The 14,312-nt window shown below is 43.3% G+C and overlaps 3 protein-coding genes and 1 non-coding gene across 5 annotated transcripts in view; 2 read left to right on the forward strand and 2 right to left on the reverse strand.

The window, feature by feature from the left end:
* The window catches only part of TMEM229B (transmembrane protein 229B), a 206,365-nt gene that overhangs the window by 119,957 nt on the left and 72,096 nt on the right, over positions 1-14,312 (reverse strand). The gene's annotated exons all lie outside the window — the stretch shown is intronic.
* PIGH (phosphatidylinositol glycan anchor biosynthesis class H) lies at positions 31-7,318 on the reverse strand. Of its 2 annotated transcripts, none has more exons than XM_069487799.1 (4): positions 7,062-7,318; positions 4,412-4,621; positions 3,869-3,949; positions 31-2,481 (listed from the first exon to the last, which is right to left on the reverse strand). In XM_069487799.1, exons 1-4 carry the CDS (start codon positions 7,239-7,241, stop codon positions 2,389-2,391), a joined length of 564 nt encoding a protein of 187 aa, XP_069343900.1. In that variant the 5' UTR covers positions 7,242-7,318; the 3' UTR covers positions 31-2,388. The 2 variants fall into 2 exon arrangements, with proteins under 2 accessions (XP_069343900.1, XP_069343892.1); XM_069487791.1 differs by having other exon boundaries at positions 3,869-3,952; positions 7,062-7,281.
* On the forward strand, positions 7,922-8,046 carry LOC138381201 (small nucleolar RNA SNORA27). The gene has a single exon (XR_011233113.1). It is a non-coding gene; the product is annotated as a small nucleolar RNA SNORA27 (small nucleolar RNA).
* ARG2 (arginase 2) overlaps positions 12,546-14,312 on the forward strand; it is a 31,804-nt gene continuing 30,037 nt past the window's right edge. Inside the window, exons 1-2 of the mRNA XM_069465063.1 lie at positions 12,546-12,690; positions 13,591-13,663. Coding sequence (XP_069321164.1) covers positions 12,580-12,690; positions 13,591-13,663 — 184 coding nt within the window. The 5' untranslated portion in view covers positions 12,546-12,579. The remainder of the gene's footprint in view (positions 12,691-13,590; positions 13,664-14,312) is intronic.

Raw genomic sequence — 14,312 nt, forward strand, 5'->3', positions numbered from 1 at the left:
CTTTTTTTCCTAAGAATAATGACTCTGGATGCTATCTGATTCTAGACATAGACAGGGATGGTCTACTGTTACTGAGGGCATCAGTGGAAGTTGGGGCTTTCTGCACTGATACTCTCAAGGAAGCTAATATTTCTTATATTGTCTATGGTCCTTGTGGAGATTCATACTTAAAGTTTTCTAAACATCCTTGAACAGAATAGGACTAAAATTTCTAATTCACCTGAACTCTTGACAAAAGCCTGGAACTCACTAAAACTGGCCTTCCTTTTCCAAATAGGAAAGGTGTTGGCACGGACGGAGAAAAAGGAATAGATTCACTTTTCCCCTTTATTGGTGAGTAGGCATTTGTAGTGCCCCTTCTGGGGCAGCAGCTCCTATCTTTGCAGGACAACACACTATCCCTGCTAAGATTCAAGCTCTTTTCCCTCACACTGGACTATAAGCCAAACCCACCACCAATGTCCAAGCAAGGGCAGTGGGGAGGTATGATCTGACCTCTTCCTGTTTCATTTTAATGACTGGACAGGGCTCAGCGAGGGCTGTGCTCACTACTGTAGGACGTGGTGGTCAGCATTTGTTTCCCCCTTCTTTGGAAAACCAAGCAAATGCACTCTGTTTTTCGCTGCTGTCAGACCAACTAAGATGAGTTGGGAACACAGAAGATGCCCCAGGCTCGTAGGCCTGGATGTTCTCCTATAGACTTCTGGCGAACTTCCGCTAGGAATTAGTTTGAGGGCAGAGAGCACATAATGTGATATAATATATGCCCTAGCCTAGGAGCATCAGGTTAAGGAAATAGAAAGTTTCTTTTACCTTTTGCTTTCCTAATAACACTGCAATCCCCCTCAGACCTTCTGATTGAATACAGAGGAAATGATCTTTGTCTATACCCTCCCCAAACAGAAAAAAACAAAAGAGTTCATACTCTGATTTTCCAACATCTGAGAAACTGAGTTTTATTTCATAGCTCTAAGGCAGCCTTACCATTTGTCAATAAAGTACCGAAAACTGTATGGGTTTAGCAGTAGCACCCAAAACCCAAGCCTTTAACCTCAACAATGTGTGTGTGTTACGCACTGCAAAAACTGCAAGGCTGAAACTAATTATCTGAACACCTCAGCTGCTGTAAGCTTCTCCTCGCTCACCCTTTAAAACTTGATAAGCGTGATGGAAAAAAGCACATCAGAGTCTCTGCCTTTTTAAAATTAACTTGACTTTGCAAGGCAGGCAGTTTTACAGCCACTTCTGTTCCCATATTTCACCCCAGGATTTGGGGGTCTAGCTAGACATTTCTACCTCGACCAAGTCACGTGTACCATGGGCTCCTGGATAACTCCTGCAGGGCTGCTGTAAAAGAGATTACAGCTCTGGTTTGTAGTATCTTGAGTGTCTATCTATCTCTAAGGCCAATATGGATGATGTTATCTATATAGGGAGTTTAAAAGAAAACTAGGATTCCAAAGAAAGAGTAAGCAAAAAGGGAGCAGTGCTCATATTGAATTTGGGGGTCAAATATTTTCCCTACTCTCCTTCCCAACCCTTCAGGAATCCTCCCTTAGTTTATTAATTTTATACAGAAGAAACTGCCTTAGAAACAAAGGCATCTATAGTTTATTTATTTATCCTTCTTTAACATGGAAGTCCCATGTCTGAAAACCAAAGTTAAATTTCTGCCTGGCCTTTTGTCTCATCCCTCTTGGCAGAGCAGCTTTTGAAACAATAGAAAATGCTGAGTAACAGAAAAGTATTAATGTGCTTGACACCCATGACTGAAATGCCATGATCTTGTTTGTCAATAAAAAGCACCTGTCTGTGAACCAGGTAATTATTTTGTGTTTTGGAAGGAGATCTGTTTATTAAGAGAGTCATCATAAATTAACTCTGTACAGAACATAGGAGCTAGGTGGACAGAGACTATTCTTTTGTAGGGCATTTCTTCCTGCTAACCAATACCTGAAGGATTTGACATTTTTTTCTTTAACTTTATACAGGGGTACTATGCAATTGGAAATTATACCTTTCTCAAGAGATTTGATATCAGTTTCCCACTGTCTTGCTCAACAAATATCAACACCAAGTAAACTTTGAATATGCTTAGGAATTTCACAAAGTGCTCTTTGCCAACATTAGACATATCATGTCAAATTCTTAAGGTCTCTCCTCTGTTGGTAAAGTAGGCAAAACCCTACAAGGGGAACGCTATAATACAAAGAAATACATCGAGTTAGATTTTCCAGTCACCTGCTCTATGGCTCTGAGATCCACTACATCCATACGGTTCCTAGGACTGTGTCCACCGGACGGTTCAGAGTACAGACATAAGCCAGCCACTATGGCTTAGCAGTCATCTCCCATGGAAGACAATATTGGCTTTTTGAATGCTGGGACTCACGGACTTGTTGACGTGCCTTTCTCATGTGCCAGGATCTCCTGGCAGCTCCTGTACACTTCAATCAAGCAGTCCAGCCGGGGCTTGGAACTCTGAATTACAAAGGGGAGAAATGCAGAGTCAAGGTGAACAGAAGAGAGTGCTTAGTGGTGCTGCATCCACATCAAGTGGTCTCAATGGCAAAGGTGTGAGCTCAGAGAGGTAGAAGTTTAGGCCTTAGAGCACCTTGCTGGGCAGAGTCCCAAACAGGCCCACAGCCCAGCCTGTGAATTGTGCAAGGCAGGAGATCAAAAGACAGCTTTTTAATCTGTCTAAATGTCATGACCTCCATCTGTAAGAGCAAGCAAGAGGAAAAACAAGGATGGACCTCTTGAGAAATACCACAAGTTGTGAAATAGTCCTCAGAGACAAGAAGGTAGTTTAATATGTAAATACTGAAAAATATTTTGTACAATTAAATGTAACACAACCAAAATTAACAGCAAAGCCACAGAATGGGAAAAATATATATGGAAAGTATATTTAATAAACATTTGCTACCAAATATATAACTATTAAAAATATATTAAGAATTGTTAGAAATGCATAATATCTGTTCTAGATTCTACTTGGCTAATAGAAAAGATAGATAGTTTAAAATAAGAGGAGATATTGGTGGGGCAGAGTGGCTCACGCCTGTAATCTTAGCACTCTGGCAGACCAAGGCAGGAAGATCTCTTGAGCTCAGGAGTTCGAGACCAGCCTGAGCAAGAGCAAGACCCCATCTCTACTACAAATAGAAAGAAATTATATAGACAACTAAAAACATACATAGAAAAAATTAGCCAGGCATGGTGGCACATGCCTGTAGTCCCAGCTACTTGGGAGGCTGAGGCAGGAGGATCGCTTGAGCCCAGGTGTTTGAGGATGCTGTGAGCTAGGCTGATGGCACGCCACTCTAGCCTGGGCAACAGAGTGAGACTCTGTCTCAAAAAATAAATAAATAAAAAGCTAGCAATAGAGTGGCTAAATAAACTTGATATTTCAATATGATGGAATGCAATATAATTATTTAAAATAATAAGTATAAATGGCCTTTGTAGAAAGTATATATGTTAAATGGTTTAAAAAGCAAGGCACAACATAGTGTTTAATAGTACAAGTAGATCAATCAATAACATCTAAGTAAAAAATTGTACATTAGTAGACTGACAGAATCAAAGTAGATAAATGGTGATTTACAGGAGTTGCCATATATATTTGATTTTTTTCTTTAACATTTGTATTAATTCCTAATATTTTTGAAAGCCTTTATTTGCCTCAGAGAGGAACTTAGGAAATAACTAACATCCTAATTCTCAAAAAATAGCTATCAGGTGTCTTCCAATACTCTAACAACAGAAGTTTACATTTCTACTGAACATAAGTGGCAATGGATATTCAGAAAGAGGAAAAGAAAGAAGATTTCATCAAAGAAAGGTAAAAGTGTTCTGTGCTCACCTGGAAGACAGGTACTACTTGGGATATCTCATGTGGTTCCATTGGATCTTTCAATAAAATGCACAGGTAGTAAATCACCTTCTGCTGTAAGAAAAAAACCAAATAGCAGAGGTCTAAGTGAAACTCATTTTGCGTTCTTTTTCTTCAAGGTAAGGCTTAAAACTTTTTCATAAATGGTTATATCTGAGTAAAACACATGATAGCTTTTGGAAGTGGGTGAGAAATATATTCTCAAAGTGGAAAAAAAGACCACGGAAAAAAAAACAAAACATAATTTTGAAGCTGGGATGATAGAAGATACAGTTGAAATGCTAACTCCCTATCCATGAAAATCTGCTGCATCTCTTTAAAAATAAAGGGATTTATCTTTTCAACATAAAACTACACTTTTATGGTTTATAGACATACCAGCCAAAAAGAAAATATTACAAATATTGGAATAGAGGGTCCTCGCTTTAGGTATTAGGTTTAGATCCTGGAATACCCCATGAGCTAGCTACTTCCTCCAGAGAGGCCTGTAATACTTATCTCTCAAATACTTACCATGTAAATAGCCTCATTAATGACAACATCCTTGACCTTGCCCATCTCTATAAAGGTAGTGGTTTCTTTGCCTGAAGCGTAGGATGAAGTCATCTGGATGCCAAGGGAATCAATGATTAGCAGAGTCTCTTGATCAATCTTCACAAAATGGAGGTAACCAAGCAGGCCTAAGAGGGTGATGAAGATGGCAGCAGAGAGGATCATGCTGTTCTGAAGAGAGAGCCAGACACAGGCAGTAAGATTACCGGGTGGTCCTCCACGCGTATCTGTGCTGTATAACAAGTCATCTCTAGACAATGAGGAAAAAAGCCTTTGTTCTGTTGAGGTGAACAAATGAGAGGAACATACATGCAGGAAGAGGAAATCACTTTTATCTGGGCTCTGACGTGCTATGAAAATATATAGTGAAATGGATCCAGACAACAAATGGATAGGTCTGGGGAAAACCTTCATCAGCAAATGTCCACCATCACACCAGTCTCAGAAATTTTTCTTCCAAAACTGCAACTTAAGGACCCAAATCTCACTCCCTCAGCAAAATGCAGATGCTTATTGACTTAGGGGTTACATCCTGATAAACCCATTGCAAGTTGAAAGTTGAAAATGCATTTAATACCCCTAACCTACTGAACATCAATAGCTTAGCCTAGCCTACCTTAAATGTGCTTAGAACAGCCTGCAGTTGGGCAAATCTTCTCATACAAAGCCTATTTTATAATAAGGTGTTGAATATCTCATATAATTTATTGAATACTGTACTGAAAGTAAAAAACAGAATGGTTATACAGGTATTCAAAGTACAGTTTCTAAGTTCCCTGGTGGTCTAGTGGTTAGGATTCGACGCTCTCAAAGTACAGTTTCTACTGAATGTGTATTGTTTTTGCATCACCCTAAACGTGAAAAAATCCTAAGTCAAACCATTCTAAGTCAGGGACCATATATATATATGACAAAATCATAGACTGAACGACTGTAAAGTGCTTAGCACAGTGTAGCAGATACTACTCCTCGCCTAATAAACAGCCACTCATCCTCCCTGATAGAACTTGGAGTGAATCATGATTGTTTCCCACTCCTTCAGCCAATGATTGGTTTAGAAATGGACATGGACAGAACTCTGGCTGATGAGATGTGAGGGGGGGTCTGCTGGAGGAGCTTCTAAAAAACTTAGTCCATCTTAAAAAGATGTAAGTAAGAGAAGGTCCCTTCATCATGAGGTTTAGATGCCTGGAACTACTATGCCCTCTGCCAGACCAAGTAAAGGGCCAGTAGAGGACAACTAGAGGACCCTAAGGGTGGAAGTGTAGTTCCTGTATATGGAAGACAAAGTAAAAGACAAGTAGAGTACACTAAGGGTGGAAGAGCAGCAAGATGAAAAGAGCCAGAGTCAAATGAGCCTCTTACGTAAACTCTGGAGCTCTCCTACTACATGACTTACTGTTTCGTTAACAATAAAAGTCCTTGCCTGTAGTCCCAGCTACTAGGGAGGCTGAGGCAGGAGGATCGCTTGAGCCCAGGAGTTGGAGGCTGCAGTGGGAGCTATGATGATGCCACTGCACTCTAGCCTTGGCAACACAGTAAGACTCTGTCAATAATAATAATCCTTATCATTTAAGGCTCTTCTAGTTGTTCTGTGTTACTTGAAGCTGCCTGTGCCTAAGTGATATGTTAAAAGCTTAAAAAATGGTGTATTTTCTATATACCCTTGAATCTAAGACAAATTTAGAACATTTTAACATTTCTGAAGTTGAAGTGTGTTCTTCTATTAGTGTGTGTTTCTTTCCTGTGGCACTGTTTTCTTTTTCCCAGAAGCTATTATTTAGAAGGCTGGCATAGGAGAAAAATCACTGATGACCTAGAATGAAGGAAATTCAATAATTCTGGACTGCATTCCTTGAGGGCAGAATGATTCTATTTGAGGGTTGTTGCAAAGTTAGTTACTGCATTTGACCAGAGCAGCTGGTATGGCAGATATTAATTCCATTTTAGAGATATGAAAACTGAGGCTCAGAGAAAATAGGAATGAGTCTGGAAATTGAGCATAGAAACCATGCATGTCAGAAAGTTCATAATTCTTTAAAAAGTACTTGAAATTGGGAAAGGGTTTGGGAGAAGGGAGGGTTAAATTACCTTAAAAAACAGAGATTAAGAAGAACTATAACACTATATACACATACACACATACACTTGTGGAATCAAAGACAGTTTATGGAAGACCATGTAAGGTATTGTTAGCAGTAACACCTTTGAGAAGTAGAAGTGATGGATAAGGACAATCCACTAAACAGTTCTTTGAACTCTTGTAATGAAATAACTACGAACATGTACTACATACAGTACACGGAAGTTAAAGTTTTAGACTGTCGTGCAAGAACCCGATGTATGCGGGGTGGATCCACAGAGCGCAGCAGCAGCCCTGGGAGGGAGGATGTACTGTACACACAGAAGCACAAACTTCACTAATTGTAATGAAAAGAGCTGTCCAGCAGCCAAATGACGTCCCCAGAACCAAACAGCGAGTTTCCGCCCTCCGGTCCTACCACTGTAGGAGGATCCGACTAAAGGTCCGGGTTCGACCAAAGACCCAAAAGATCCTTCCAAAGCCGAACCCCCTGCCTCCGAGCGCGGGGAGGGGCCCACCGGCCATTACCTCGCAGAGTGTGAAGAGGCCGTAGGCCGCCAGCCACACGGTGCAGGTGACAGCCGTGAGCGAGCGCAGCGAGAGCCGAGGGCAGCTGAGACAGAATTCCCGGCAGGACGGGGAGTAGTAGCGGCGCTGCAGGGCCAGGCGGCCGCCGCAAATATCCGAGAACTTCTGCTCTTCCTCCATGACCCGATCGCACCCAAGCCGCGCTAGCCCGCCGGCTCCGACTCACAGGCTCCAGACCCGCTTCCGGGGGCGGGGTCAGCCCCGCCCGGCCCCAAGTCCGCGCAGCCGCAGTTGCGTGCCGAGGCCCGTGCTGGGGTCTGGAGCTGTAAGTTCTTAGAGTCTGGGCTCGGCCCGGGTTCTGTGATTGTCTCTTTCCAGGGAACTCCTAGGGACCAACAATTCAGCGGACAAATTAAAACCTCTATTAACATGCTTTCGCTAGATAAACTGATTTCTGTTTTTCAGCAAGAGTGAGCCCCAAGGAGACAGTTCACAGGTATTCATTCATTCATTCCACTTATTCATTACTGTGCCAGGTATTAGATAATTTTAGGTGCTGAGGGATACAGCAGTGAAGAGTCTTGTCAAGTAGCTTCCTTTCTAGCAGAAGACGATTTGGAAATAACTTCAGAGAGTGTTGTTGGCAATAATATGCTGACTGGCAGGAATGAACTGGGGACTTCAAATAAGGCAGTGACGAAACGTTTCTCTTAGCAAGAGACACTGGAGTTACAAGGATGAGGAGCCAGACTGGTCTGGGGGAGCTCTGGAGGAGGAATTTGCCAGAAAGGATCAGGAAAGGCGGAGCTCCCAAGGCTGGAACGAGGTTGTCTTACTCAAAGAATCAAAAGGCCAGAGAGTACTCCCTTTTCGTTTTGCCAATTGGACTTACTCTTTATTGGTCATTCAAGTGGGACAAAGAAAATATCCTTTTAAAACTCAGGCAAACTGGTGTTTGTCTTGTATCCCGTCAAAGGAAACAAATGGAAAAAGAAGAAAGAAAAGGCCAGAGAGGCTAGAGGCGGGGAAAACAGTTGGAAGATGGGGAGGTAGATAGGGGGGTCATTGCTTGGAGCATTCAGTAGGCAGACAAGTCCTGGCTGGGAGGTAAGCAGGAGTGACAGATGCAGAAAGAATGGATAATAAAATTACTCAACTCATGGGTAATAATGGCCTGTGGGTTCCCTTTTTTACTTCTAATGTGGCCCAAGAGTGGCTGTGTATGTAGCCTGTCAAAACACTTGTGGTGCTTCAGCCCCACAGCATCATCGTGTTTTAAAGAGTTGATCCCTTTGTGTATAAAGATAAATGGCATAAAGGTCTCATCAGCTTAAAGTCTCCCTGATGAAAGTAAGGTTCAGTTTCTTCATTGCAGGATTTTGTTTCTCTTTTTCCCTATTCTCTTCAAGTATTACTTAATTTTTCTAATCTTATTTCTGCGCCTTGAATCTTACCAATTAATACACCCCTTGTTTGTATATATCAATTCATGTATTTTATAATTATAAAAGTGATATTTGCTTATTGTAAAAAATTTGAAAATACAGAAAAGAAGAAAAATTTAAACCACCCATATGTTCTACCACTCAGAGATAAGCATTGTTAATACTTTGGGGAAAACTTAGTCCTGAAGTTCTTAACCTGGGCTCCATGGGTAGAATCAGGTTTTCATCTTTAGTTTCATTAACTTCTAATTAAAATTTAACATTTCTTTTGATTATTAATGTAGGCAACAAACCAATTAGTGTTAGCAGTACTTGTGATTTTTGTCACTGACAGAAATCACAAATACTTTCATTTTGTTTTTAGTTATCTCAGAATGTCATTTCCAATCATTGCTACTTCAAAATCGCAGTAATTATTATACCCACCACTAGATGTTCTTATTTAATGTGTTAGTGAAGAGAAAGATATTACTATAACACATTTTAAAAATGTTTTGATAACTATATTTTAATTCAGTTGGTTTTCTTTGAAATCCTACATATTAATGCATTCTAAAATATTATTGTGGCCAGGTATGGTGGCTGACACCTGTAATCTCAGTACTTTGGGAGGCCAAGGCAGGAGGATTGCTTGAGCCCAAGAGTTGGATGCTGCAGAGGGCTATGATCACACCACTGTAGTCCCAGCTACTTCGGAGGCTGAGGCAGGAGGATCGTTTGAGCCCAGGAGTTTGAGGTTGCTGTGAGCTAAGCTGCCGCCACGGCAATCTAGCCCTGGCAACAGAGTGATGAGACTCTGTCTCCAAAAAAAAAAAAAAAGGATTATAAAATACTTCAGACCAGACATATTTTAAAGGATAATAGTAATACAGGTTGAGTATCCCTTATCCAAAAATGCTTGGGACTAGACATGTTTCAGATTTTAGATTTTTTCAAATTTTGGAATATTTGCATATACATAATAATAAGATATCTTGGGGATAGGACCTAAGTGTAAACATAAAATTCATTTATGTTTCATATACATATCCTGAAGGTAATTTTATACAATATTTTAAATAATTTTGTGCATGAAACAAAGCTTTGACTGCAACCCATCACATGAGGCCAGGTGTGGAATTTTACACTTGTGACATCATGTAGGAACTCAAAAAGTTTCGAATTTTGGAGCATTTCAGATTTTGGATTTTCAGGTTAGGGATTCTCAACCTGTATATTTTAATCTGCTATTCACTTCCCCAGTGCATAATAACATGGAACTAGTAATTTACTTCTGGCTAAGCTATACATAGTGGAAAACCACTAAAAGCGACATGCAGGTTTAATGTGATACTTTGGAAAAGTCAATCTGGTGACCCTCCGTAGGTGCTCAAGAAGCAAGAGGTTTTTGCATTAACACAGGAGGGCCTGAGGCAATCTGTGCCAATATCAACTTTAGGAAACATAGAAAAGGGGTGAAAAAATTGGATGTAGTGGCCAGGTGTGGTGGCCCATGCCTATCATCCCAGCACTTTGGGAGGGTGAGGCAGGAGGATCAGGCCACTGCACTCCAGCCTGGGTGACAATGTCTCTAAAAGAAAAGAAAAAAGAAAAAAATTCGATGTGGTAGTAGGCAAGAAAAAAAAATACCAAAATAATTTCAATGAACTGAACAAGTATGACAGTATCAGTGACTATGAATCCTTGCCCATTCCCTCACCCATTCTTGGAGAGCTTGTTAAACAGAGGTTGCTAGTGCCTTACTCCTAGAGTAACTGATTTAGTAAATTTGGGGGTGGGGCCCAGGAGTTTGCATTTCTAACAAGTATCCAGGTGATGTTGATGCTGCCGGCCTAGGACCACACTTTCAGAATCATTGCCTTATACCTTAGTACTGTGTGTGTTTTGCTAATGCCTCAAAGACACCTTTCTTAAGCCAGCAGGGGGAGACAAATATACAACGGATCCTCCAAAAATAAAATGCCTTAAAGCAGCAGTCCCCAACATTTTTGGCACCAGGGACCCATTTCCAGGAAAACAATTTTTCCAGGCATGGTGGGGAGAGGAGGAAGGGGGAAGGGGGCGGAGCTCAGGTGCTGATGCGAGCAATGGGGAGCAGCTGTAAATACAGATGAAGCATCCCTGGTGCACCCACCACTCACCTCCTGCTGTGCGGCGAGGTTCACCTGTGGCCTGGTGGTTGCAACCGCTCTTTAGAGTTATGTTGTTGCCATGGAAAGCTTTGAACTATTTTGGAGAGCAGCATGTAAATTGGCATGAGGTGAAATAAATTTCAATGTTTATATAAAAATTTATTTTGGTAGGAAAAATATCTAGATTCTTGCATCCATAGTGTCATGGTTAAGAACTTGGAATGTGGACTCAGACAGCTCTGCCACTTACGTTCTATGTGGCTTTGGCAAAGTTATTTGTCTTCTCTGATCTTGTGTCTTCGGCTTTAAAACAGGCCCTACTTTATAGAATTGTTGGAACTTTCATTGGTTATTATTAAAATATTTTTAGTTATTAAAACTCTAAGTACTTAGTATTTCCAGCTCTCTATCCTGCCTAAAATTTAGAAATAGTCCAAATATGTGGAGTACTACTGAGCCATAAAAAATGGTCAACTAATCCTTGTATTAACCTGGATGGAACTGGAGACCATTCTTCCAAGTGAAATATCACAGGGATGGAAAAACAAACACTGCATGTGCTCACATTAAATTAGAACTAATCGATCACCACTTGCATGTACATATAGAAATAACACTCTTTGGAAAACAAGCAGGTGGAGGGGTAGGAGAGGATGGGTAAATTCACACCTAATGGGTATAGTAACTTTGACTCAAACTATACAAAAGCAGGCCGGGCGCGGTGGCTCACGCCTGTAATCCTAGCACTCTGGGAGGCCGAGGTGGGCGGATCGTTTGAGCTCAGGAGTTCGAGACCAGCCTGAGCAAGAGCGAGACCCCATCTCTACTAAAAATAGAAAGAAATTATATGGACAGCTAAAAATATATATAGAAAAAATTAGCCGGGCATGGTGGCACATGCCTGTAGTCCCAGCTACTCGGGAGGCTGAGACAGGAGGATCCCTTGAGCTCAGGAGTCTGAGGTTGCTGTGAGCTAGGCTGACGCCACGGCACTCACTCTAGCCTGGGCAACAGAGTGAGACTCTGTCTCAAAAAAAAAAAAAAAAAAAAAAAACTATACAAAAGCAATTTATGTAACCAAAACGTTTATACCTCCATAATATTCTGAAATAAAAAAAAGAAATAGTCCAAGTATGTTGGTATATTTGTTTTTTAATAACCAGTGCTCCCATTATTCAGGTAAAGAATTGAAAACATCTAGAAGATAACTGCTTTGTAAATCCTAATTTCTCCATCCAAAATACCTAAGGTAGGGTCTTTATTAGCATGCCTGTCCCAGAAAGCTCTAATCTATAGTTTATCTCCTAGCCCAAATTTTATCGACGCCCCAAAGTGGGGTAAGAGTGTCTCTCGGACTTTGAGTAAGAGATGGAACGAAGCAGATAGATGCTTGTCTAGGCAGGGCACTCACGTGGGGTCTGGGCAGACCAGGCCCAACCCAGCCAGCCCTTCGGTAGAGTTAGCATCTGCGGGGTGCGAAGAGTAGCGATCACAGAAACTGTGTCAGTTCGCGCGTTCCACCGCGTTCATGAACTTGGCAGGGGCTGAAAGTTTTCTGCGAAGGGACACACCTGTCCGTCACCGCACTCTTACTGGCCAGGCCCAGATTTTGGCACTAAAGACTCAGCAATAGCAGCAGCTGCAAGCGCTTGGCAGGAGAGCCCGGGCAAGAGTGCGGTGACGTCATCGAAGGCGTGTCCCTGGCCCCCGCGGAGCAGTGGGCGGGGCCTGCGGGAAGGTGTGCAGGGGGCTGGTTGGGGGCGCGGGCGGCGGGCCCGGGGCGTGGCCGAGGCGGCGGTGACGTCACGGGGCGGCGCGGGGCGGGGGGGCGTGGAGTGAGGCTGGCGCCGGTAGGTGAGCGCAGCTGCGGGCAGTGGAGCTCCTCGAGGCTTTAGGACGCACGGAGCAGCCTCTGCCTGGGCCGTTCCCCGCGCTGCAATCATGTCCGTAAGGAGCAGCCTCTCGCGTCTCCTCCGGACGCAAGTGCATTCCGTCCCGAAGAAATCCGTCCACTCCGTGGCTGTAATAGGAGCCCCGTTCTCACAGGGACAGGTGAGGACTGGGACCCGGCACCGCGGGACAGGATCGCCGCCCCCCAGAACCTGGAGAAAGCGGCGGTGGGGTGCGGGGAACTGAGAGGCGAGGAGAGGATGGGGACAAGCGGCGAGGGCAAGAGCAGGGGGTTCCCGCGATTGGACACCGGGAGAGCACGTGGATTTTCCCCCGACAGAAGATGGAGACAGAAAGGGAGGCAGGGAGAGGTGGAGGGCACCCTATGCGGGATGAGGGCTGTAGGTAGCGGGAGGGCGGGTTTCTGCGGCCTCCCCAGAAAGAGCAAGAAAACGGCGGGTCCAGCTTGGGGTGATGGAGGGAAGGGAAGGAAGAAGAGGATTCCATGGAGGGGCTGGATGAGGCGAAACCGGCCAGAATCCCCGATGGAAAATCAACGGGGAGGAGGCTATAAAGGGCGACCGAAGATTTAAGGCTTCAGGATCCATTCTCTCAGAACAAGCTTTAACTGGGAAGGAAACCGGCGCTGGCTTCTCCGGCCGCGGGAGGAGGGGAGGGGCTGTTTTGTTCTCACTTCAATGAAAGAAACCTGCAGTCGGGAGAGTTCACTGGTGGAAAAGCCGGGTCTCTGGCTCCAGCCGGCCACACACATGCCCAACCACCGGATCATAACGCGGCTCAGCCCTTCCCTTGGCTTGGCAGGTTGATTTGACTCCAATAATGGAGTTGTTTTCCCCTCCTTCCCTGCAAGTGTGTGATGAAATGACCAGACCTTAGAGGTGGAAGGATAGTAATAGATGGAAGGACTGATGTCACAGGTTTTTGGAGGAATCTATTGGGAATTAAGCGCAGTATAGTAGATTGCCGTATTTTTGTGATCTAAAGTGGTTTTTTTCAGTCATCTTCCCTCACATCTAACTGTGTACTTTATGTGATTGACAGAAAAGAAAAGGAGTGGAACATGGCCCAGCTGCCATAAGAGAAGCTGGCTTGATGAAAAGGCTCTCCAATTTGGGTAAGAGGCAGGATTTTATTATTTTTTTAATTACATATTTTTTAAATTTTAGAGACAGTTTTGGTTTGTTGCATAGGCTGGAGTGCAGTGGCTCAATCACAGCTCACTGTTACCTCGAACCCCTGGGCTCAAGGGATCCTCTCACCTCAGCCTCCTGAGTAGCTAACACTACAGGCTTATGCCACCACGCCCAGCTAATTTTTTAAATTTTTTGTAGAGACAGGGTCTTACCCAGGTTGGCCTCAGTTGGCCTCAAATGATCCTTCCACCTCAGCCACCCAAAGTACTGAGATTACAGGTGTAAGCCACTGCACTCAGCCTGGATTTTATTTATTTATTTACTAACTTCAGAGACAGCATCTCAGTCTGCCACCCAGACTGGAGTGCAGTGGCATGATCACAGCTCACTGCCACCTTCAACTCCCAGGCTCAAGCAATCCTCCTGGCTCAGCCTCCCGAGTAGCTGGGACCCCACACTGGGCTAATTTTAAAAATTTTTGGTAGATATAGGGTCTTGTTGTGTTGTCCAGGCTGGTCTTGAACTCCTGGCCTCAACCGATTCATCCCCTTCTTAGCCTCCCAAAGCATTGGGATTAGAGACGTAAGCCACTGCACCTGGCCCAGGTAAAGTTTTGTTGCAATAAAGAGT

The sequence above is a fragment of the Eulemur rufifrons genome, chromosome 2 (assembly GCF_041146395.1).
Source record: "Eulemur rufifrons isolate Redbay chromosome 2, OSU_ERuf_1, whole genome shotgun sequence".
Lineage (NCBI taxonomy): Eukaryota > Metazoa > Chordata > Mammalia > Primates > Lemuridae > Eulemur > Eulemur rufifrons.

What these genes read in the sequence shown, in the direction of transcription:
- PIGH (XM_069487791.1), bottom strand. Translation starts at nt 7,241, where the DNA reads ATGGAGGAAGAGCAGAAGTTCTCGGATATTTGCGGCGGCCGCCTGGCC. An exon ending in GCCTCTTCACACTCTGCGAG is followed by an intron (nt 4,622 to 7,061) that starts GTAATGGCCGGT and finishes CTCTCTCTTCAG; the next exon opens with AACAGCATGATCCTCTCTGC. An exon ending in AAGTAGTACCTGTCTTCCAG is followed by an intron (nt 2,482 to 3,868) that starts GTGAGCACAGAA and finishes TTTGTAATTCAG; the next exon opens with AGTTCCAAGCCCCGGCTGGA.